Here is a 20,986-nt window from a genome sequence, read left to right as displayed (position 1 = left end):
CTGTCAACAATTATACAAAAGCTGTTGGTTATTTGCCCTACATTAGTAAACTTTAAGGAGGTACTATATTTTTTCACTTATACTGAAACCAGTAATAATGATAGCTAACGTTTACATAGTGCCAGGCATAGTTCTAAGATTTTACATATATATTGATTCATTTAATCCTCACAACAACCCTATGAAACAGATACACTACTACTACCATTTTACACACGACAACCGGGAGGCACACGGAGGTTAAATAATTTGCCCTTACCTAATAAGGGGTAGAGTTAAGATTTAAATCCAGGCAGTCTGTCATCAGGGTTCAGGCTCTTAACTACTAAACCATACTGTCCCTCTGTACTTAAATGTTGTCCTCCTCAGATCATTCTTTAACTGCTTTAGCTCTCAAAGTCCTTCTAAACTACTTTTCTTTAAACTGAAAATAAATAATATGTAAGTACTAGGATAAAAAGACTTGCCAAACTTTTAACTTGCTAGCTTAAAATTATGATTCATTTCTAAGTCATTACTTCAAAGCTACAGGGAGTATAATTTAATCTCCATACCTATTACTCTGGTAAATAATATTACAACATCTGAGGAATTAAACTAAGTTTAATATCTAAGTTTATTAAGATAATTACTAAGTTTAATATCAGAATGTTTTAATAAAAGAAGGTGCTTTATTGATTGACTTTATTTGTCCTCATGAGTCTTCTGGGAAAAGAGTCCCTAAATCCAACTGTTGTACCTTTCTAAAATTTCTACTTTATTGAAATACTTTAAACTGTGTTGTAATTAATTAGTTTGGTTTTTAAAAGAATACACATCAATATTTTAAACACTGGCTTTAGTACACACCCAATTAATATCGCAATAACCCCAGTTACTATGACATGCAGAACCTGGGATAAGAACACAGAGGAAGCCAACCAATTAAACCTGGTTGAAGGTTCTCACCTAATTCTCTTAGGCAATTCAAACCCAAACCAAGTATACATGTGTCCCTTTTTCTGTACAGTATCCACATTGCTTGCCAATTTTTATGGGTTCAGGATTACTTGTAATAAAGCTCAAATTTCCCCACATCTGTATTACTAAATTTCTAGCCCTGTCAAAGTAAATATATAAATCGACAGTTTCCTATTATAAAAAATTACAAAGAGAGGGAAGTAGAGGAGAAAATGGGGGGAAAAAAACTTTGCACCAGGCTGCCTATTAACTTAGATGTGCAATGAGACAATCACCAGATAATTGTACCCTTTGGGTACTCCTGTACTGGTAAGATAATAAAGTGAAACAAAGTCACCTGGCTTATTTCAATTTACTTACACAATTTGCAAATCTGCAGCTCTCTGCCATGGTACATTAACAAAATTAGCATGTAAGAAAAATCACCTGCTTATGTAAATTGAAGGATGGTTTTTATCCATGCAGTCGGGAAAGAAAAAAATTAGCTGCAATCTGGGTCAAATGACTAATTTTATGTATTTGTTCAAATGTCTCTCTTCACCTTTTCTCTGTAGCTCAGAGCAAGAATTTTAGGTCAAGGAATGAACGGATAAACAAAAAGTTTCTGTGTTGTCCATTCCCCTGTAAGGGGTTTGCTGCCTGACACAACTGAGCTCTAAACTACTTAAATTGAAAGCAAGACTGAGAACTTTATCTAGATAACAAAACCACAACACTGAGAGAAGAAAGAAAAGAAATCAATGGGGGATATCTGATCTAACTGGGAAGGAAAGCAAACATGGCAAGGATCAGGTACCAATTTTACCTTCTGCTACTTTAGGCAAACAAGGCTTCAGAAAAGAAAAGGAAAATACTCCAAATAATTCAGGGCAGGCAGGACGACTTCTCCACCGAGAACACTATTTCAGTTTGCCCTATAATGTACCCAGTCAAGTTCTTCTGAGTTTGGTATAAGTTAGATGAATTCGTTCTTGGTCATTAATGACTGCTTTCCCAGCATCTGATGCTGGAATTCATCCCTCCTATTTAAAACAGACTCCATCTCCAGGTCCAGGGGTGGACCTGATTGCTCCAAAAGTAATCCTATCTCCACTGACAGTGATTGGTTCAGAAATGAATATACAATCCAATAAAGGCCAAAGAGACTCTAGAACTGTGCTGGTTAATAAGGCAGTCAGCAGTCATAATGGGCTACTGAGCACCTGAAATTTGGCTAGTCCAAATCCAGACATGTTGAAAGCGTTAAGATACACACTGGATCTTGTACACTTTGTATCAAAAAAAGAATGTAAAATATCTAATAATTTTTACAGTAATAACATTGAAATGACAATATTTTGGATATAGTGAGTTAAATAAAATATATTACTAAAATTAATTTCACCTGTTTCTTTTTACATTTTTAACGTGGCTACTAGAAAATTTAAAATCACGTATGTGGCTTGCATTATATATCTATTGGGCAGCGCTATGGGTTTGCTGAGGGCTTCTGTGAAAGTGCTCCCATCCTATTGTGAAAGAGCTTTAGGAAGTCACGCCCCCTCTCTGTCTCTGGGCATTGTACACCCTGAACTGCTACAGCCTTAAAGCTGTGACACAGCTTATTTTCTGGGAGGTCTGTCTGCAAACTAGTAAATTCCCTACCCAAATTCAGAATATAAAAGAGATTCCCCCCAAAAAACCAAAACATTTTAAATCAACTTACTAGTTAATGTAAGCACTGGCCTCCAAGTCATTACTAACAAAAAAAGACAAAATACTTAATATTCGACTTTATTTAAAAATCACTGCTCCAAGTATTTAGGAAAGCAAGCAAGTCTAAAGCACTAAAAAGGTAACGTACTATCAGGAAAATAGCATCAAATTTACATTTAAGAAGGAATTAATTGCCCATTTGCAAATAGGCAGGCTCTTCACAACTGAACCACAATATGTATAATCCTCACCGATAAGTCAGTAATAGGAAAATAAGTCTCTTGGACAAACGGCACATTTAAAATCTGATTCCAAATTTGAAAACTCTATGAAAGTTATCACACTGGAACAGGGTTACATTTATCTCATTCTTCCTTTAAACAACTTTAGAAGCTATTCAACATCAGTAGTCCTGAACAAAGTTGTCTGGTAGTCACTAGCAGACTCTACATGTCCACAAATAATGCCATGAATTTACAAATTTTGCTTTTGCTTTACAATTAAAATGTGCTTTACAAATTTTAATGTGATTTTATAATAGAAATTTAGAAAACACAGGATTTTACAAATGAGGAAACCAAGACAGAAAATTTAAATAATCTTATCAAGGTCATAGAATTGTTGACAGCAAGGCGGGGACCAGAACCTTGGCTCCTAACAAATTTAGTTTAGTATTCTATTATCCTACCATTAAAAAAAAATTCTTCCCAAGGAAACAGCACCTTGAACATGATAACCATCAAGTTCTCTGGACTATTCAACTAGAAATAAAAACAGGATTTAGGAGAATTTTATTAATAATAAAAGTGCTGCTTATACTTAAGATATTCCTTAGAATCAAACATATATATACATCAGAGGGAAAAATATCATACACACAATCATCCTCTCGAATGCCATCAATGATCTACTTGCTAAATTCCATGGCCTTTTTTCCACCCTCATTTTCTTTGTCTTTTTTATCTGCATCAAAAATCACTCCCATCTTCCTAACAATCTTCTGCCATGCGTAGTTGTCAATCACTACGAACACATTTTTCTATCTGACTGCCCTTTAGATCCAACCTCCAATAATTTCTTCCACCTACAACAGAACATTCCCTAAGGCTCAGACCTCAGCTACCTCTACTCTTCTATTTATATATCTAAAAAATAAAAAAAAAAAACCATCAGTTTGAATAAATCACTTCCTTACTTAGAAACTTTCAATGGTTGCCATTCCCAGTGTTTCAACCTTTTTTATTATCGCCTCCTCAAGAGTGTTTTTAGACATTTTTCTCCCTAATCACCCCCCGACTCCAATGAAATTTTAATACCATACATATGCTGTATAACTGTTCATGTGGTGTATGTATATATGTGCTTTTTTCAAAAAAGAGTCAGATTTTTTTGGTTTCTCTCCCAAGTACCAGTGGGGTCTCAGCTCTTCAGCAGGACAGTCCAACCTTTTCAGGATCTAGCCCTAGCCTGCATCTCCACCTTCATCTCCTATCACCCCCTGCATTGCATTTTATATTTCAGCAACTCCAGTTCTGGAGTCTCCTGCATATGGCCCCATCCACCTAGAATACCTTTCCCCATTAGTTGACTCGATCATTCTTGAAATTCAGTTGAGGTATTATCTTTTCTAGGAAGCATCCACACTTTCCACAGAAATCCCTCCTCATGTTCCCATAATATCCATGGACTATCTGTATTGCTGCATTTATGGCAATGAATTATAATTATTCACTTACAAAACTCTCTCCCCCACTAGATCATAATCTCCATTAAATCCCTATCATCCAGCACAGTGCCTGGCAACAGTCAACACACAATAAATGAGTATTCTAAGAACAAGTGAAAATAATATTTTCTCATGTTTTTATTTAACGGTTTCAAATTTAGTTTCAACTCTCCATCAAGACTCCCTGAAAGCAGGGATGTATCATTTTTCACACTGTTTACTTAACTGTAAGCTCCTTCAGGACAATATTATGACATCTTTATATCCCAGTACCAAGCACAGAACAGATAATAGCAGAAGCTTGGTAGAGGTTTGCAAAATTATTTCTAGAACTAAACATCCTCATTAGTGCCTACAATAGTGCTGGTCCATAGCAGGTTGACAATAAAAATGCACTGACTAGAGATTTCCAACAATATCAAAACCTTCTACTTTTTGATAGTAGATATGATTCAACCAGCAAACTAATTCAAAACTCAGATGTGAAACTGCTTTTAGGTAAAGAGCATCAATCATGATCAATGGCAGACATCCCTGTATACACTCCCTCTACTCACACAATAACAACTATTAAAGCTCAACTCAATGTAGTTTCCTTAGAAGTCATCTTTTCATAATGCCAGAGTGCCAGTGCCAGAATTTTTTCTAACGTCTCTTTGCCAGGTACCTTAGAACTACTGACTATGTCTATGATGACTTGTCACATGCTTATTGACAGTATTACAACTATTGCCTCAGGCACTCTCTGTGTTACCCCCAAGCAACAAGAGGATCAAACTGACAAGCTATTTTAGTTAGGAAATCATTGTTCATCTGCACTAGATGACCCAATCAACAAATAATTCACTGGAGTATTATGGATGCACAGAGAATCCTAAGTAAAACCCAAATATAATCTTATAATGCTTCTACCCAATGGCTTCTTTCTCTTTCGTTGGATGACAAATGGAAAAGTTTCTCTGGCCTTGACAATTTCCATCAAAGAAATCCAATCAGCATATTAAGGAAATATACAGTATATAAACAGTTGATTCTTGAACTGCCAGGATCATCAACAAATCTAATAAAAACCACCAAGAATAGCCACTCAATTCTACAATATAGAAGTCAGTGAAAACTCTAATGCTCCAAGTTGTGAAGATAATAAAACATTCCAATACTCCATTAGAGGACAGCTTTTTATATCAAGGAACATTTCTATAGTTGCCTATGCTTTGAGGGTAAAGCCCCAGAACTTAGATTCAAACAATATTCAGTTGATACATTTTGCAAATATTCTTCTTCTAACATAGCATATGAAAGGGAACTATAGGGGCCAGCCCCGTAGCTGAGTGGTTAAGTTGGCGCGCTCCAAATCAGCGGCCCAGGGTTTCTCCAGCTTAGATCCTGGGTGCGGACCTGGCACTGCTCATCAGGCCATGCCGAGACAGCATCCCACACAGCACAACTAGAAGGACCTGCAACTAGAATATGCAACTATGTACTGGGGTGGGGGGAGGGGGGGGACTTTGTGGAGAAGAAGGAGGAAAAACAAAAAAAAAGAAAAAGAAAGGGAACTATATTTGCCCCCAATTCTTCTTCAAGACCTGCACCAGTGGTACTAATTGATGGCTAAAAACGTTGTATATAATTTCGAGGGATACTGTTGTTTCAGCTTGTTTGAAAAGGCAATTCTTTCTGAAATGTCTTTTTTTAATAAAAAATATTTGTCTTTCTTCTTCTAAGCTGATATTCAACAGTGTAACATGAAATTTCTCCCCAAGAATAAAACGAGTTTCTTGTGTTGTGGTTTTGTTTTATTTTTGGTTTTCGAATACAATTTGGGTAATCTTCTCAGGAGCCTAAGTACAAAACGACTTCCAGACTGTGGAGTTTCTATTGCCAAGAAACCAGTTCGATATCATTAGATTGTGTTACTTTATTCTCTAACTCTCTTTGCTTTCTCTACTCTATGACCATGAAACTACAGTTTCTAAAAGTAAGTTCGTTTGTAGTTAAAATTAACAATATAGATCTCCACATTTCTGGTTTCACACGGATGCTTTGTTATGTCTAGAAGAGCAACCGTTTCCTTTTTACGGTGCAGGCTTCGCTTCTTCGAAGCCCTTTTCACAAAGCAGACCCCGCAAAGAATCCAGCTGTGGCTGTTAATCTTGGCTGATAGAGAACCTTCTCAATACTACAGATTCTTAACCTGTAAAATAGGTTAACAGTTAATAACAAAATACACTTTAGTATACTACTCTTTCTGATGCAACTAACTCCAGGATTTGCCCCAAACATATCCCAAAAACATTCCCCATTTTTCCAAATTATAGTTTGCTATTTGAGGAGGAGGAGGAGGACCAGAGAAAACATCAGAAAAAAATGATGCCTCTAATTTTCACAAGATGAGCAAGCTCGACAATCTCCGCCATACATAAGGATTTACACTGAATAATTTTTCATTAAATCACACATATTTCCCCCATCTCACTGGGATCTTCTTTAGCTATTCACACATTTTCATCCAAACAAGCAAAATGAATTTCCACTAAAGCTGAACTTTGACAATGAGGATGTCCTTCACTTGTTATATCCTGAGAAGAAAAAATTAATTTCCTTCTCAGTACGTAAATCCATAATACTTTCTAAAACAGTGCAAATGATCTAACTAGAACACCTATCAAGTCCACACAAACATGTATATTATACAATTTTTATGTGTTTGTTTCTAATTGAGAGAACAGGACAGAATACATCCCCCCCAACTCTAAATTCAACCTTCCTATCTCCCTGGCAAATAGTACAACTAAGGGGACACTCCACGGTATTTAAAGTCATGTCTCCAAAAATAGTCTGCATGTTGATTTCACCTGGTAAATCGGACCATTTATGAAGCCACTTCCATGCACATTAACACGACAATTTGATTTTTCTACCAACAGTAACTATGACAAAAACAGCTAACATTTATTGAGTGCTTACTGTGCTAGACAATGTATTCATTGGTTTAGAAGGATTACCTCATTTAATTCTCGTACCAATCCTATGAGACAGGTGCTATTATTATCCTCATTTTATAGATGAGGAACAGAGAGGTTAAACAATTTATCAAGATCACACAGCTAGTAAGTAATTAAGTATCACTACAGTGATGCTTATGTTTTGAATTACTTAAAGCAACCTGCTGAAAATATTAGACTAATAAAATTCAAGTTTTCCAACATTACTTGGAGGACAAAGGCAAAAGACCAAATGAATCACAGGTTCTTTGATCTTTCAATTAATCAGATAAGTAAAAAACACTAATTTTATAGAGTAGAAGGTTTTCCCAGACTCACTCTTATCAAGGTGGCAATAATGTGCCATTAATTCAATCTATGATATTTTAGGTTGCCAGTGTCAAAACTGCCCAGGTTTAGCAGTCCTCAAACCTCTCTCCATGTGGTTAACTTCCTCCAACTCTCTAAAGTATACACTTCACGAGCCCCTGAATTACAGTATTATACTGGAATACTCTTTGCCCCAAAGTTGTCACATCTTTAAGCACAGCATACTTATTTTCCTCTGGCAAATGTGAACTACAGACAAAAAGGTATTTATAATATCCTCACCACATGACTGAGGTTTCTGTTTCTGGGTGGTTTTGTGTTTTGGTTTTGCATCATGAAAATGTCCATATAGGCATTTGGAAGGCTTGATATCTGATAAAGAAGGTCAAGGTATACATGATCCTTTGATAACCCATGAACAATATTCTATCAGTGGCAATGAATGTATCTTAGGCTACCCCATGATCATATTACCAGGTAAAGTGGAACTCTCTGAGATAAAACACAGCAGACAGTTGTTAATGAAACCTTAATTGAACTGTCAAAGCACCATCTTGACCAGCAAGCTAACAAGTAATTCACCAGTTTTACACAACTGTCCAATACTGATAAGTTATTCCACTAGTTAAATTCAGCAGAAAGATAAATCAAGCCTGGTAGACTAAACTGTTTAGCGACAAATCTGAATAGCAAAATGCTGTATCACTTCTACAAATATCTCTCCTTGTCCACACAGAGGAACAACAATATCCCTCAAAATTATAAGAAACGTTTTTAGCCATCAGTTAGTACCAGTGGGTGCATGTCCAGAAAAAGAAATGAGAGCAGATACAGTTCCCTTTCATATGCTATGTCAGAAGAAAAATACTTGCAAAATACATTAAATATATTTGAATCTAAGTGAATCTTATAATGCCCAAGTAGTTACATGGTGCTTTGAATCAAATGAGGTATCGCTGGAAGAATATTTCTACGTTCCATTTTAATCATTTTAGAAAATAGTTTTTTCAGACTCATTAGGTGCTTTGTAAATTAAAAAGAAAAATTCTGGTTCAGTTAGTTAAAAATATCTTTAGTTTAGGTTTCAGAATCCTAGTGCAAATTCACTCTGGTTTGGTGTTCAAATCTCTAGTTTTAACAATCTTACTCAGGTCATATAGCAGTTAAATTCCAAATATAATAATCAATTCAGACAGCAAGTCATCAATATGTAAATACAAAAATAGAAAACCATTTGCATACTAAAATACACACCTGGAACTCTTCCCCTTTTTTCATGCCAAATTTTATTTCACCTGTGACAGCTGATAAAAACATTCAACGCAGCTAACGAGAAAAACTTGGTTAAAGAACAAAGAAGGACCTGACCAGGAGATCAAGTAGCCAAGTAGCACAGATGCCCCAGCACTGTACTAGGTGCTGGGGAGAAAAAAAACGTTCTCTAGTAGACACAGTCCTTACCCTCAAGGGGCTTACAAATGTAGCCAGTGACACAAGGCAAACAAAACAACTGGTGTAGGACAGAAGATGGTAGGCAGAAGGAGGTACTTCAAGTGCATGGAATGAAGTCCACAGGGGGCAAAAGGGGTCAACCAATGAAAGAATCTAGAATGGTTTCAAATGAAACACATTCGGATTTTCATATATTGGTAATTCAGAATACCCACTACCAGAACGTTTGCTGTGGGAGATGTTTCAGTACTCCACTTCCTCTCCTCCCTCCCCTTTAAAAAAAATCCTTTCCCTTAGCACCGACTTGAAGTTAAAACTTTTACAAGTCAGAGCACCATTTGATTGAAATGTAGGTGAATAACACCTTTAGAATATAGTCAAGAACGCTGCAACCCATTTCCCTGTCAGTATCTCATTCTTAGCACTGGATGCAAAGCACTAAAAAGAAAGAAAGCATCCAGGTCTAAGAAAATCCAAACAAATTCTCAGTAAATCAATGACAAAATTTAAAGCAAGAAACAACCTTTTTCCTGCCCACCCTTCCCCCTATCCCTCAAGCTTTGAAATCCTCAAGGGTAAGGCAAGGAATGGAAGTTCACAGTGCAATCCCTGAGGATAGGATACGGAAGGGAAGAGAGGAAGGCAGGAACAGGCAGGTCCCTGAGCAGAGCGACTGAAGAGGCACCATTATTGACCACACTCTTTCCCACCAGGAAATCCCACACACCTTGGAGAAGGGAGCGCTGCAGCAGCAACCTCCATGGAGAGCTAGCTGGGAAAACACCGGAATCTACTAGTTTAAAAAAATATCAGATCACTCAGTAACCTAGACGATAAAATCTGAAATAAAAATAAAGATGGCCCGATATAATGCAAAACATGATACTCATATCAATTACAGCCTGAAAGACAATGACAAAAGGAGATATCTACCAGGCTAGTTCCAAAGAGTTCATTTTCCTGTGGTTATGGGGGCTTTTCTAGATGTTAACAACAATCTATTTTCGAATGCACTGAAAACATCAATTCATCTATCCACACCAGAATACTTAATCCTTGGGAAGAAAACTGTTTGCTCTAGTTTTGATAGGAATAGGACCCTACAATGATAAATACATTTTATTATAAACTACTAATCTTCATCAGAAGGGTAAATAGACGAAGTGTTGCACATAAGAAGCCTTTAGACTTTCAAAAATATCCTAGCACTAGCAAAAGTAGAGTAGTTTCATATGTTTAAAAAGTATACTTCCTACTACAGCAACCAACGAACAGATAACAGCAATTTAAGAGGCACTAAATGACACTAAATAACACTAAAACATTATACTGAATGTGGGCCACTGCATAGCTACAGTCTACTGACCTCATTTGTGGTACTCATGTGTGATGCTATATTTAATGCATTCTTATCAAAAGGCTAAAGCTACATACTTCCCAACTGTAGCTTTATGGTTTAAAATAAACCACTCAAGCAACAACGTAACTGGTTCAAGTAAGAACCCTATCTTCCTTCTGGGGATCAAGATCACAAAGTAAGCAACGAAAAGACGGGAAGGATAGCAAAGTATATCCCAATGACAAGGCTATCATAAGGAATCCAGTCTGGGTCAGCTGTGACATTTGCTACAATTGGACAACTGATTTCAAACTAAATCAAACATGAGAGATGACCAAGGTCTTTGGAGGAATAAGCATTTCATACATTCATCTATTGATCCTGCATTCAGTGGCTTGCTAAGGTTCTAACCAAAAGTTTGGTAGACAGCAAACTTCTTGTGTATTACTCATCAGAGGGTGCTCCACCAAAATGTGCCATGACTCAGAAAGTGTAAGCGCAGATAGCCAACGCAGTAGGCCTCTTTACCACCTAAGCGGGGGTAAGTGGCTTCCTACAACTGAGTTGAGAAGCTTGCTCCACTTGGGTCAACCTGGAGAAAACCACGAGAGATGACTCTCCCAGTCACAACCATAAGAAACCTCGAGACGTTGAGTCTTTCCTATGATACTCACCAGACGACACCAAAGGCTCCGTATCCGATAGGTCTATCCGGCTCAATATCCAGCTGCTGTTGTGGATGATGCGAGTGCTGATGATGGTGCGCCTTAACTGTGGCAGCTGCGGCAGCCTGTACCTGAGCTGGGGCTGCTGCAGCTGGTCCAGGAGCCTGACCCGGTGCCGGTGATGGGAAATATGGCTGTTGTTGCCCAGGGTTTAACATGGCTGCAGCTGCGGCCGCTGCTGCGGCCGCCGCAGCTGCCGAAGAAGTATGCTGCTGGACAGGGTGTACCGCAGCAGCCGACCCCGGATGAAGATGGTGTTGAGGGTGGTGGTGGTGGTGGAGGTGAGGAGGAGGGAGGTGTGGAAGGTGGTGGTGATGGTGGTGGTGGTGACCTGCTGCTGCTGCAGATGTACCGCCATTGTAAGCCGCCATCATTTTTGCGTTGGCTCTTGCGCCACAAAGAGACATTCAAAAAAATGCCCTTTGATTGGAAAGCAAACTGGGTCAAGCTGTCATTTGGCCATTTAAAAATGAAGAGAAACCACTCACTCCACCTCAAAAAACATGGAGCGGAACTGGCTCTATGTCTTCATCAGTCAATCCAAACGAGTTAGAGGATCGTGGTGTTTAATTTTGGGGTGAGCGTGTGTGGAAGGGTGTGGGTTGCCAAAAAAATAAAAGAACATAAAAAAAGGAAAAGAAAAGAAAAAGGAAAAAGGGACCCCTTCCCCCCAGGCTTCCTGCCACAAGTGGGTACTAAAACTCCATCCTTACTTCGGGGGAGGTTCCAACTTTGAATGTGGGAATAAAGGCCAAACCTCCCGACCCCCTGAACTCCACACACGAAAAGGATCAGGTAACACACCACCCTTGGAATCTTGTAAGAGGGTTGACTCATCTACCCCTTCCATTCCCACATCCTTTTCTAAACACCTACCACCTCCTCAAAAATACAACTGTAAAAAATTCCAACCACCCCAAATTTTAAAAGATAAGGGGAAATTTTCAGGGAAACCAGCTCTCCCCCCCGCCTCGAACTCTCAGGCCTTCCTACATCTCCCCCTACTCCTGGTCAGGCTGACCTGATTGGAGGGGGGGGTACAAAACTTTCCCGAACAGGAAAGAGCCAGGGAAGGAGGCAGGAGGGACCGTGAGCAGAGGAGGCGACAGGGCAGGACGGAGAGGAGAAAGAGAACCGGGGCAAAGTGAAGGTAAGGAGGTGCAGGGAGGAATGAAAGAGAGGTGGGCAGCTCTCGGACGCCCAGAGGGAACCGCCCCGGGATGAGCTCAGGGACCCGGGGCCAAAGAATACGCGCCCCGGGAGGCGGGCGGGGTGCAGTCGGAAGCGGGCTGACTCCTGCCCCCGCCGCCGGCTGCTTCTGCTGAGGAGGGTTGGGGGGGAGAGCGGGTGGGTCCCCCCAGCGCGACGGCCCCCGCAGGGCTCAAGGCTGCTCCGTCTCCCCCCCTCCCCCCCACCCGGCTTCCGTCCCCGCGGCCGCTTTCTCCTCAGCCGCTGCGGCCGCTTTCTCCTCAGCCGCCGCCTCCTCAGCCGCCGCTGCCGCCGCGGCCGGACTCACCTCCCCTAGCAAAGCCGGATAGAGCGGAGCCAGCGGCGGACACGCGCAACCAGCCGCCGAGGCCCCGCCCCCGCCTCACACTGACCGGCTGCCCTGGCCAATCCACGCCCACCTGTCCGCGTCCGCCTCCAATCCTGGGCCGGGAGCTTCAGACAGGCGCACTGTTCGACCAGTGGCAACAAGGTGTGGGTCTCCTGGGGAAATCCCGCCTCCGACCCGCGATGGACAGAGAGAAAGACCAATCAAAAGGCAGAGTTTGATCTGACCGACAAGGCTAAAAGCGAATTAAAAACCAACGATCTCCGTGACATTTTCATTTGCCTCTCTCCTCTTTTCTTTTTCTTCTTTTATTTTTTTGGCAGGAGCAGGAAGCTGCGTGATAATCCCGCCTGCAAAAGCTGGAAGAGAGGGTGGAATGAAAGAACCAATCATCAGCCGGGAACCAAGAACAGAGCAACCAATCCTTGGCTTGAAGATGAAGTGGGATGGGACTGGGGCCAGATAGACACTTGATTTGACAAATGGAAAAAAAGATTGAGCTCGGTCCCACCCTTCAGATCTCCTATAGGTCAGGATTGTGGAGAATTCGCTGTCATATCAGCGACGACCTCTTCAGGGGGCGGGGCCAAGTAAAGGGGTGTGGTCTACAGAAAAGGGGCGGGGCCGAGACAAGGAAGGCGGGGTCCAGATCATCGCTGGTCTATTGACAGGAGCAATCTAGTGTCCCATTTTAAGATGTAAGAATTGGAGAAATAGGATGAGCAAAAAGGGGTGTTGAGCTTGAGAACCTGCAAGGTCCAAGGTTACTAAAGAAAATAGTCATAGAAGAAACTAAGTAGACTGATGGTTCATAGCCCAAGGCTGGTTCTCCATGGCTGATCCTGATCTTGGCAAAAAGAGGCATTATCTCCAGCACTCACATCCACTCTCAGTGGACATAAGGTTATCCATACAAATTAAAACAACGACAGTAATACACTTAACCACAAAAATGACAGTTTTCTCCTGTATTTTCTAAGTCAATAAGTTCTTGTCATTGAACTCTTACTAAAATAACATTTCTTTCACTTTCACATAACCTCACTCATCTGAATTTACTTTTCTTTTAAAATATGAAACAATAAGCTTACAGATCCTTATCCTTATTACAACTCTGCACTCAGAACCCTGGAGATCGTCTATGATTCCTCTTTTGCCTGCCCACTCTTCCCCTTCTAATCAATCATCAAGTCTTAAACACTTTGAAATACTTCTAGACACCCCATCTTCTCCCCAGTTAGCACAGTACTGTATTACCCAAACTTACATCACTGACATCTTTAACAAATCTCCCTGCCTACAGGCTAGCTCTCCTCTAATCCATCCTCCTGAGAGCATAGCATTCTTTTAAAAATACAAGTCTGACCATGCCCCTACCCTTGAATAAAGTCAATAAGTTTAAATAGCGCAACACCATCTGGTTCCCGCCTTCCTCAACAGCCTTATCTCTCACCTCCACCCTCTTTGCTTCAGACATTCTGAACTTTTTTCAGTACCTCAAATGGTTTGTTGCCTCCAAGCCTTCCTGAATATCTTTGGCCCAAAACACTCCCCACCCACCTTCCACTCCTCTAACTTATCGTTCAGGCTCCACATAAATTTTACTTTCTTTTTCTGGAAAGCTTTCCCTAACCCTGTTGCAGACTATGAATTTGGTTCTGTATCTCCATGGCACTGTCTCCCTCATAGCACTGAGAACTCTATATTTTAATTGTTTACTGAGTTTGACCAGGATACAAAGCCTGTCTGTCCCACTCAGTGTCATATGCCCGGTTCCTAGGGCAGTGTCTAAAAGGTGAAGAAACTCAATTAAGATCTGCATGAGTTACGGAGTGCAGGAGAAGCGGGTACCAATCCAAGCTCTGCCATTTACTAGCTTTATGGCTTAGGCAATTTAGCTAACCTTTCTGAGTCTCATTTGCCTCAACTGAAAATGAAGATAATAATATGTGCCTCATCAAGTTGAGGTGAAGATTAAATGAGGTGATGTATTTAAAAGTTCTTGGTAAATAGTGAAAGTTCAGTATATGTTCATTCTCTTTCCCTATCCCCATCTTCACGTAATATTTGGGATGCCTTTCCAATTTCCCAGTGCATGTCAGTGTCCTCCAAAGAGTAGTTTCCTAGAAACTTCTTAGAAATGCAAAGTCTCAGGTTCTACCCTAGACCTACTGAATCAGAATCTCTTGGCTGGGGTAGGGGGCCAGGAGTCTGTTTAACAAGCCCTCCAGGTGACTCTTACACTCAACAAAAGTTTGAGAAGCACTGGCCTAGAGAAAAAGGGCTGAGTCCTCTTTAACTTTGTTTACTTTTCAGCACCCAGTATAGTACCTAGGACCTTGAAAGTGCTGGATACATGGGAAATAAAGAAATACATCCAATCCACCAGAAAATGATTACATATTAAGAGCTGCTTATTCCTTCCACAAACATTTATTGAGCTGTGTCTAGGCATGGTGCTAGGTTCAACAATGGGGGAGGGGAGGTACATGAATTAAAGTCTCTGCCCTCTGGGAGCTCTAGGTCTGGTGCAGGAGTTTCCAAAATGGTGTGTGCACACTCCGGGTGGTGCACAAATGAGCCATTAGGCTCCAGGAAGAAATTAATACAACTTCTATTTCTGCCTATTTTTTATTGCATCTTTTAAAAATGTCCATTTTGTCAGTGTTTTATAATGTACATAATATATGTAGTGTACATACATATAATTTATACATAAATAAAAATACATAAATTGGAGATACATGCTCAAAAAATTTTATCAAAATTATTGGGAAATCACTGGTCCAGTGACCATTTAATGTTTCTGGTTTAGATCAGCTTTGGCCGATGGAAATAATGAGAGCCCCGTATGAACTTTTAAATGTTCTGAGTCAGATTAAAAATTTAGAGGAAACAGGCAGAATTATTTTTAATACATTTTATCTAACACAACGTATTCAAAATATTATAATTATAATATTATTATACCATGTTATATAACATGTTACGTAATCAATGTAAAAAATTGTATGTGTATTATATTTTGATACTAGGTCTTCAAACTCTGGTGTATATTTTGCATTTACAGTACATCTCAATTTAATTAAAAATTCAATTTCCTCAGTCACACTAGCCACATGTCAAGTGCTCATTAGCCTCATGGGGCTCATGGCTACCATATTAGACAGCACAGATCTAGATCATGGGTTTGAATCCCTGTTCTGCCCCTTACTAGCTCTGTGATCTTGGGTAAGTTCCTTAACCTGTCTTAGTCTGAATTTCCTTGTCCATAAAATAGAGAAGATCCCTGACTTCTCCAGTCGTTGTGATGATTCGAATAGACAATAATGGAGAGCACAAAGCCCAGGGCCTGCCTGGCTCCTCATCAGTGGCAGTAAGTGGGGTGTTTATTATTAGTATTACAATCCAAGGCAAAGTGTCTTAAGTGTCAGATGAGAAATACACTTTGGGCACTGCTCAGCTCATGTCCCCAGCATTCCATCCACGTGGAGCTGGTCTGACAGCCACCCAGTTCCCCTGAAACACATCACCAGACAGTACAATATCCGGCCCTCTCCATTGCGTTCCATTTTCAGGAGCTGAGCATGATGAACGGAGAAGTCGGAAGTGAGTCAGCAGGATAGCACTTAGAGCCTAAAAAAGCAAGCAGGACATCAGAATGCATAAGCAGGAATAGAATGTGCAGGAAGTGGGAGGTGATCCCTTTTTTCCAAGAACTGGCTCCCCCAATGAGTTGTCTGTGGAGACTGTACAACTTGGGCCAGGCCTGGGGGATTACAGGACTACAAAGGGAGCAAGTCACAGTCAACAGCGCTGGGTGCTCAACACATGTTATCTCATGTGATAAATCATCACTACACTCCATTTTTAAAATGAAGAAACAGATTCAGGAAGGCAAAGAAACTTACCGAACTTCAGAAAGCTAGGGAGTGGCCGGCTCCCCAGTGTGTAGTCTTCCCACTGCACCACACAGCTAGAGGGAATGGTGGGGGAAGCGATGCTCTGGAGTACAGGGAAGAACAGGCCGAAAATCCTTCCATTTTTCAAGCCTGACAGCCAAGGGGCTTCCTCACTGGGTCCATGATACCTTGTCAACATTTTTTATCCAAAGCTTCCGGAGGTGGGAGGGAAGAACCACCACTGGCCTTTCAGCGGCACACCCTTCTGGGTCATGCTTCCTCCTGCAGGCCTGGAATATCCTTCCACCTCTTCTACCCAAGAGTTACTCACTTTTCAAGGCTCTGCTCCTGGAACCTCAGATCTTTTGTAAAGCCTTTCTCTGATAGGAGGCCTCCTGGATCTCTTCCTCTAAGTGGAACTTAGACCTTCAATGTCTGCAACATTTATTTGAAATACGTGATGCTGTGGAAGACTTTCTACTATGTGACTTGGGGCACTTAACATTTTTGAGCTCCAGTTTCTTCATCTGTGAGATCAGGGTAGTAATATCTATTTTGAAGCAGAAAGTAATACAATCAGCCTTCTGCATCCCTGGATTCAACCAACCGTGGATCAAAAGGCCTGAGATGGTTGCGTCTGTACTGAACATGTACAGACTTTTTTTCTTGTCATTATTCCCTAAACAATACAGTATAACAACTATTTACATAGCATTTACATTGTATTAGATATTATAAGTAATATAGAGATGATTTAAAGTATATGGTAGGATGTACATAGGTTATATGCAAATGCTATGCCGTTTTATAAAAAGGACTTGAGCGTCCATGGATTTTGGTATTCACAGGGCATCCTGGAACCAATCCCCAGTGGATATGGAGGGACAACTCTATCTACTTTGAAGAGATATGGAGAGGATTCAATAAGGTCACAGCATTGATATGAAACACCTAGCACAGTGCCTGACACAGAGTAGACACTCAATAAAGGTTGCTTCCTTCCCCACTTCTATGTATTGTTTACTGATCAATTTTTTTCCTGGCGTCTCCATTTCTAGTGCTCTTCTGTTTGGGGAACTGGGTGGGGGGACGAAATGTGATACTTAAAATTTAGTAAACTAAATTGCTTTTCCTATTTCTCCTCATCCATTTTCCTGTGCCCCTTCAGGCTCTCTAGAGCCTTGTGACAGGGCATGAAGCTGTCACTGCCAAAGTAAACCTGGAGGCTTGATAAAGCAGAGTGTGAGCAAGCCTGCAAACCTTTGAGCATTTGGTCAGGCTATGGGACAAAGGGCATGTCCACAGTCAGTTACAGGGACACATAACAAGGGAAGCCAGACAGGACAGTGGAAGGATCAGTCTGGGGGCAATACAGCATCAGAAGTCAGGAGCAACTAAAATAGAGATGGGACATGGTAACAAGCTGGAAACTGGATAAGGCCAGACAAATCCAAGTTCATGTGTTGTCCAGGTCTTCTGCAGAGACTCTGGGCCTTCTTCTGCCACAGCTGGGCCTCTACTCAACTCAACAACACAGCCCGAGCCTCACAAGAATTCCCTTAGCACGTGTCTGAGGACTTTGGCCTCATCTTACCTCTCTCCATCTTTCCATTCCAAAGCCCAGGACCAAATCTTAGCCCTGACCCACATCCTTGACCGTAAGAGTCAAGCAATGTCCAACACTTTCCCCCTTCCCAGGTGAATCAGTGATGAACATCTTATCCCAAAGTTAGTTTTATTTAAAAAGTTGCAATATAATATAATAAAAGTGTTATGCTTAACATTCGTAGGTGCCCTTTATTACTTGGACTTCTTAAGTCAAGAAATGAAAGTTTAACTCACATGCATTGGACATACAACAAAATAGGAATGTTTCATAATGTTATACAGGTAAATGTCCTATGGATCCATTTTCAGCTTAAACTCCAAATATGGCAAGATACTTTTCACTAAAAGGGCAATGACAAGGCTTGCACAAAACTTCCACTTATCCGCTCCCAACACGTCAAGTTACAGAGCTCAGCTTCGAGAACAGAATAAAAGTGGCCCTACCCGTAAGTCCTCAAAGATGGTGGTCCCACATCAGAAAGAGAGCTTCAGCCTTAAACAGCCACTCCTAGAGTTAGCAGGTGAAGCCAAGTTCTCCAAGACTACAATGAGAATGGGGTAGGCATAAGCCTGGTTCCCAAAGCCTGGTTCTTGCTGCACACTGGAGTCACTTGGGGATCTTTAAAAAATACTGATGCCTGGCTTCAGAGGTGTGCTAGTATATGTTTAACAATCAACTTTTTAGAAAGAAAAAAAGCGCTCTGATTTGTGCCCATTTCTGTGTTATAAAAACTTCCAACATAGTTGATTTCAAGCTACTGGTATGACTTCCCTGAAGGTGAAGAGATATACACAATAGGGTCTCCCAAGCCAGGTGGCAGCTGACCACTGCTTAGCATCCATCTCATTTAATTGGTATGGGCTGTGACCTGGGCATCAGGATTTTTAAAAGCTTCCCAGGAGATTCTAACGTGCAGCAAAGCTTGGAACCTCTGGGCTCAGGGGCCTCATAATAAAGGTCCAGAAGGAAGAAACAGGCCACTTGATTGTCTTTCAGTGACAAATATAGCCAACGGCTAGCTTGTAATACTTGCCTCCTCACACCTATCCATTTTCTCCCTCTAGGAAACTAAATCATCAGCAAGAAGGTTGCTCAGTGGGCATGGTCTCAGAGCACGAGTTGGTGGGAGTGGGGACGTGGAGGGGAGGCTGGTGGGAGATCTGAAGAACCAGGGTCATTGTGCCAATGTAATTGTCTGACTGGAAATTTCTGGTGGTGCTGGAAACACTGATAAATTTCTGTTCCAGAACACCCCTCCAGGATGTCATGAGTCCTCTAACCATCTTTATTCTGACTGAGTGGCAAGCACTTGATTCACTTAATTCTTAATCGTTATACCTTCAGCTGTGCTGATTGAGCCCTAGGCGTTTTGGTTGAAGTGTTCCTAAATCTCCACAGGGGAGGTGGGGGAGGAATGACGTTTTCTTCTATAGATGGCCGCCTGGGCCCCACCTCTGGGTTCCCACAGCCCCTTCTGCTTATTTCTGTCAGGGTACTTATCACACGGCATTACAGATGTTTACTTGTCTGATGCTCTGGGAGCTCCCTAAGGGCGGAGACTGTGTTCCTATTTTTCTCTGCATCCCCAGTGCCCAGTGTTGGTTCTTAAGCTGAAGAAAACTGAGCTCATCTATCACACTATAAAGCACTTTAAACTTATGTTTAAAAATGCAAATAGATTCTTGTTTTAAAAATTTCAAAGTTTTCTATTTAAGCAAAAATCTCCCTTGACCCTCTCATCCAGTCCTACTCTCCTCAGAGGGAACCACTATTACCAGTTAAGTGTGCATCCCAACTAGATGATTTTATGTGCATTAACATGCACACATGCACACCGCACATGTAGAAATATATGGTTTTATTTTTTGTTTTTAAAATGCATGCTATTATATCACACATATAGTTTTTATCAGAGGCTTTTTCACTTAACAGTATGTTTTGGTGATCTTTTCATAATAATCTATTTATTGATATGTTTTGTTCTTTCAAATTGCTGAATTCAGAAGGAGCCCCTCAGACCAGGATTCAAGTGCAAGTACTTTATGTGGGAGGTGATCCCGGAAAATGCCAATAGGGGAACAGGGAAGTGGGACAAGGAAGGGAAAGAAGCCAATAAAGGGTGTTTTATCAAGCAATCATCACTGTAGGTAACCAGAGCTCGAGTCCACTGGAGAACTCTGAGAGCCAATGTACGACACGAGTGTAAAACCCTCTACCTAAATAGAGCTGGAGTATTTATCCATCAACTCCCATCTACCACTGGTTGAGGACTGCTTCAGAGAGGCATTAATTCCCTAGTACTTTGGGCTTGCCAGACACCTGGGCAGAGAGGGCTCTGGTGACCAGAGAAAGCCCTCAGTCAAGCAGATGCAGGTGCTGGCAGTTGGAAGTCTGCCAGTATACATACACATGGTAAGTCCTGGGTTATATCGGTGGAGCACTGACAGGGTCTACTACAGAACAGACGTGCCTCACTTTATTAATCCATTTCCCATTTAAGTTGCTTACATTTTTTGGTTTTTACAAATAAGGCTTCAACAAATGTTCCCATCCATGCTCCTTAGGCACACGTGCAAATATTTCTTTAGGATAGATGCCTACAAGTGGGGTCCATCCGTTACAGTGTTTCTCTCTAATTTTACTCTCCTAGGCTGGGGGACGCCTACTGAGATGCGCTCTGAACTCCAGGCTGCAAGAGTGTGGACTTCC

At 41.0% G+C, this 20,986-nt stretch overlaps 1 protein-coding gene across 1 annotated transcript in view; it reads right to left on the bottom strand.

Moving 5' to 3' along the window:
• Positions 1-12,813, bottom strand: part of NLK (nemo like kinase) — a 168,367-nt gene extending 155,554 nt beyond the window's left edge. Inside the window, exon 1 of the mRNA XM_070562686.1 lies at positions 11,161-12,813. Within this exon, the coding sequence (XP_070418787.1) occupies positions 11,161-11,618 (458 nt within the window). The 5' untranslated portion in view covers positions 11,619-12,813. The remainder of the gene's footprint in view (positions 1-11,160) is intronic.
• Positions 12,814-20,986: the final 8,173 nt, after the last annotated feature.

Source organism: Equus przewalskii, chromosome 10 (genome assembly GCF_037783145.1).
Source record: "Equus przewalskii isolate Varuska chromosome 10, EquPr2, whole genome shotgun sequence".
NCBI lineage: Eukaryota > Metazoa > Chordata > Mammalia > Perissodactyla > Equidae > Equus > Equus przewalskii.
Note: the sequence above shows the minus strand (reverse complement) of the source record. Positions and strands in the feature narration are given on the sequence as shown.